At 39.6% G+C, this 5,033-nt stretch overlaps 1 protein-coding gene across 2 annotated transcripts; it reads right to left on the bottom strand.

Moving 5' to 3' along the window:
- Positions 1 to 311: 311 nt before the first annotated feature.
- LOC125529183 (peptidyl-prolyl cis-trans isomerase, chloroplastic-like) lies at positions 312 to 4,577 on the bottom strand. 2 transcript variants are annotated; one of them, XM_048693596.1, is made up of 7 exons: positions 4,378 to 4,577; positions 3,043 to 3,333; positions 2,696 to 2,895; positions 2,147 to 2,382; positions 1,770 to 1,912; positions 1,595 to 1,666; positions 312 to 711 (listed from the first exon to the last, which is right to left on the bottom strand). In XM_048693596.1, exons 1-7 carry the CDS (start codon positions 4,477 to 4,479, stop codon positions 484 to 486), a joined length of 1,272 nt encoding a protein of 423 aa, XP_048549553.1. In that variant the 5' UTR covers positions 4,480 to 4,577; the 3' UTR covers positions 312 to 483. The 2 variants fall into 2 exon arrangements, with proteins under 2 accessions (XP_048549553.1, XP_048549554.1); XM_048693597.1 differs by lacking the exon at positions 1,595 to 1,666.
- Between the last annotated feature and the right edge of the window lie 456 nt (positions 4,578 to 5,033).

The raw sequence follows: 5,033 nt of genomic DNA, 5'->3' as shown, positions 1-5,033 counted from the left end.
AAAGAGCCTAGTCATCTAAGCGATACTCAGTTCCCGTCAAAAAAAAACGATACTCGGTTCCCGTCAAAAAAAAAACGATACTCAGTTTGCGAAACGTAGCACATCATGGCATAGACAAAACACATCATTAACACAATCCCCAAGAAAATTGCAGAAATCTCCGCAAAATGCTGTTGAGGCCATACAAATGGGATGCCGCATAGTTTATCTAGGAAACTGATTACAATTTAAGTCTTGTCTTCTGAATTTCTTGCAAACCTAATTTAACTTGAGGCTCTACACAGCAAAAACAGACCTACTGGCAGGAGACGTGGTAAATAACTTTGATCTTTCTATTATCTGTTGAATTCCACAGAATGCCAAACCATAAGCATAAAAAGGGAAACAAAACAATTGTACAAGGTTAGAAGTTGCAGCGCATGACATCGGTTTTAATACCGTAGAACAATTGCCTGTCAAAGAACTCTTATATACAGAAACATGCTACCCTACAATCTTGTAGCTCGGGTTGACAAGATTGTCTAGGCCTGAGACAACCTGGATTGATTCAATAACGTCCCCAACCTTGAGATCAGCCAAGAAATCCTCATTCTCGGTTACATATCCAAACACCGAATACCGCCCATCCAATATATTGGAATTGCTTGGCGTCAGCTCACTTTCTTTCAAGAGCCAGAAGACTTGACTAGAAGCGGAGTTGTCATCAAATTCCTGTCAAGATATGAAGAAGCCTTGTGTTAGAACCAGGGAATTTTTTTCCCGGTCTGTGTTTCCACTGCCTCCTAAGAAAACAGTACTACCGTTCAAACAAATACGGATAAACTTGAATTTGAATGTAAAAACAGGGTCAAATAAGATGTGCATGCCTATAACAATGTAGAGCAGACCTTGGCGCAGTGGTAACAGGTGTTCAAGTAGGTGTGTTTGGTGGCGCGGTCGAATTCCGTCCACTCCATTATATATGTGAGCTTTTCACGGTTGTGCACCAAAGAGAACTCGAACCCGTTACTTATTTCGAGGAATAAATGAATTGTACTAACTGTTGGGACACGCGCAGCTATAGGTCAGGGCTACAAACTTATATTTTGACCCAAAACAAAACGATTTCAAATTTTGTCTGAATTTTTCGGGAAGTAAAACACTGATATTTTCCAGAAACCAGTTCTTCTAGCCCGTCCAAAAAAATGTTATCAAGAAGAAGAAAAAACTTGGGTACAACTAAGAAAATGGTACTCACTCCATCCAGAAATATAAGACGTACAGGTTACGGAAGCTTTAACTCTGAACAATAATCCAACTATAGATGGATGTTAGATGCAAGGTCGGTAACATTGGAAAGTGCTCTATAATAAAAATTCAATTATACTCCCTCCGTCCCATAATATAAGATGTTATATTACGGCATGGAGGGAGTATTAACATCTTATATTATGAGTTGGAGGGAGTATCAATTTTCTATCACGTATTGCTAAACAAATTCGTGATCAACTATAAATTTGGGGAAGCATGTGCACTTTATATTTCTGGACAGAGGTAATAATTATTTTGGCATATCCTTGATATGTCAAAATTGAAGAGTCTAGGTGAGCCTTACTTCTCTAGCCATTGCCATCGTTCCAAATGCATTAAAAGGAAGCTTTGTTTGAGCCTTGTAAAGACCAAGTTCCTGAAATGCATGGCCATACAAACTCTAAGAACATTCAATCCACAGCAGCCAGAATTCCCAGCAGCCGTGAAATAAATAAAAAAGTTAAGTGCTGGTTACATACCTCAAGTGTTTCGCCATATATAGGCGCCTTGTCACCATCAACCATTATCTCAAGAGGTATGGTACGACTCTTGCCAGTACTGGGATCAATAAAACCCTCGGCTGGTCCCTCGGGATCTCCCGTCTGAACAACAAAACCATCAGCTGCAAGAGAATCAACACCCACGCTGTATCAGTAAACTTTTTAACTGCTTAGACACACTTGCATGTTCAGTAGTGATTCTGAGCACTAAACAGTAGACATCTTAAACTGTGCTAATTGCTCTGAAAGCATCAATTACTATGCATAACAAACTGTACAAAAATACCAAATGGTGGATAGTGCTACTGCAGACTAAGTATATTATAATTATCGAATGCACCTGAGACATTGGTTACCTCTTTGGATTTCCATGCCATCATAGAACTTCCGTTCCACCAGATCTACGAAGTTCCCAGAAGTCACAGGAGCATTATATCCATCCAGAACTATCCGAAATACACAATCTTCTACGTTTGGATTATCTTTAATCTTAACCGTCATATCCACAGTAGCTCTTCCTTTAAGAAGAGGCATGTTGTTGTATTCTTCTGGTACTTCATAGGGGAAGCCATCGACCATATCTTCTTCTACACTGCAGAAATGCAATGTCCCAGGAAGATCTCAGCTGCAGAGTCAATGGCAGGGTATAAATGAGAAGAGCTCTTTCATAAGAGTTCTCAGTAGTTTTTTACTGGTAGATACAATTCAGTTCTCTAATGCTACAAAGGTATCATATGTCACAATTACCTTGTTTTCAAGGAAATGCGAATATTATAGATGGACACCATAATTTTCCAAAAAGAAAACTAGAGTACCAAATCTGACCCCCGAAAGTTGGTTATTAAAACTGACTAAAATAAGGGAAGTGGATCTAATTTAAAATTTAAGGCGATAATTTTACTCACGTTCCAACATAATTGAGAAGCTCTTTCTGCTTTGGAGCTACCGCATTCCTGTTTCTATCCTCAATAATTCGTTGAAGCTCTTCAAGTCCAACAGCTAATTTATCCAATGTTTTTTCTCCGTTTGCTCTCTTTGATTCAGCAAGACCCGAAAGTATTAAACTCCTCCCATTAGTCAGCGCTCTTGAGGCCTGCCTCACATTCTACAATTTGAAGAAAAATTAAAAAAAAATCCTAGGATCCATATGCATAAAGTAGATTGAAGAAACCTGAGACAGCATATAGCTGCTTTCTACTTCTTTAAAGAAATATAGATCTTTGCTACCAGGTATCTTGAAAGAATGACTTACTCTTTCAACTGAATCCAACGCTCTAACACCAGAAACTTTGAGACTATCGGTAATATCCTCTAGCGGTTTTTGAACTTCACGAATAGCTTTATTATCTATGGGCAAAGCATATCTCAACAAAGCACCTGGATCTTTAATGGGAGGTCCAGAAATAAGAACTGAAATATCAGGAATTACAGGTTCGAGAGGATATGCATGGGCCGACCATCCAAATGTTGGTGGGACAGTAATTAATCCAACAGACAATGCTACAGAAATTGCACATTCTTTCCAGCTAAATGAGTTTCCTTTCTGCAGAGATTGAAGGAAATAAAAATTAGAGAAGAGCAGCTCATAGTATAAACCTATAGTCAGTTGCAATAACTAATCTCAAAAAGGACAATTAAAACAGCAAAATCATAAAACAAAGTATACAAGTTAATATATACAGACAATACATATTCTCAACATAAGTTGTGCCTTCCAAAGCATGCATTATTCAAAATATATCCAGGAAAAGAAAATTAAGGGCCATATATGTAAACTGCAAGTGGTCGGACCCTTCTCCGGACCCTGCCCAAGCGGGAGCTGCATGCACCGGGCTGCCCTTTTATATGTAAACTGTATTACTACAGCATTACTGGATGGTTCCATATGTGCTACAATATCTAATCATCTGCGCAAATATCCAACGGCAGAAACGGAGAAATCTAATAACCAAAGGAGATACTTTGGAAAAAAAAAACAATTCTACACGTTCCAATCCTAACGAAGAACTCAATGCTCGAACCATTTTCATGAATTGCACAAAATAATCATTTGGTTACAGTTATTCCATTTTCACCTGAACTTCAAATTAATGTCAAGCAAGACCAGAAGATATTGATGTCCAGAAAAAGATGAATTGCTACCCCTCGTGCCCCCAGACTCATGTTTTGCGAAAATCCCCATTTTCTCAAACTATATTTAGTGCATATACATACATCCCTAATTCAACAGCAACATGAACTAAATTTACACATGATTTCTTCTAGCATTCATTTTGAAGTAATATTCAACTTTTTGTCATCCAGAAAACAGTAACATTGGTCGTGTTTGTGCACCAACATTCAGTACCATCTTTCACTTTCAGGCCAAATTGCATAGTTTGTAAATACCCACCCACCCAAGATTTACATTCACCACATAATTAAAAACATTCCCATCGCATCAATAAATACCCGGGCACAACTGGATTTAGAAATGCAGCAATACTGAGCCACATTGGCATGCATCATCAAGAAGCCGAATTTCTACCAGGAGCTATCTTCCAGCGACTACTACTAGTACGACCGTAATGAGTTGTAAGATCCTACCCCCGCCGGAGAGCGCACACCGGGCGACGGAGCTTCGGCGGCGATCAGTGGTAAGAAGCGAAGGGCGGCGGCAGCAGCGGGAGGAGGCGAGCGCCGCGGCCATGCGGTGGGGAGGGGATGAGGGTACGGTTCCGATGAAGCTAGGCGTTGGGGGAAGAACGATGGAAGCGGAGGAGCTGGTGGTGGTTTCGGGATGTGGATAAGGCGGGACAAAATATGGAGCCGTAGGGCCGGGGGGTTTGCTATTGGTGGAGGAGATGCTGAGGTGCACAAAGACATGGATAAGACCACTAGAAAGAAACATCGATTATTGTTAGTAAGTTAGATTAGTGTTAAAGTTAGATTAATTATGCATATAACCATGTTAAAAAAATTATGGATATAACACTAGTCTATGTTACCACCACTTATATACGAGTGTTATGCATATACAATATATTGGACCATGTATATAGGGCAAAGTGCTCCCTTCGTCCAGGTTTAGGCCCTTCCCAGTGCTTCATGTTGTATCGGTGCTAAGCATGCCACATAGACAAAAAATATGATATGGCAAGGTATTTAAGAAAAGAGATAGGAGTTTATGATCTTAGAAAGAATCAACGCCAAGCGCACAGACCAGTGTAAAACACTTAAATAAAAAAAATTGTCCTAAGCATG

Source organism: Triticum urartu, unplaced genomic scaffold, assembly GCF_003073215.2.
Source record: "Triticum urartu cultivar G1812 unplaced genomic scaffold, Tu2.1 TuUngrouped_contig_5408, whole genome shotgun sequence".
Lineage (NCBI taxonomy): Eukaryota > Viridiplantae > Streptophyta > Magnoliopsida > Poales > Poaceae > Triticum > Triticum urartu.
Note: the sequence above shows the minus strand (reverse complement) of the source record. Positions and strands in the feature narration are given on the sequence as shown.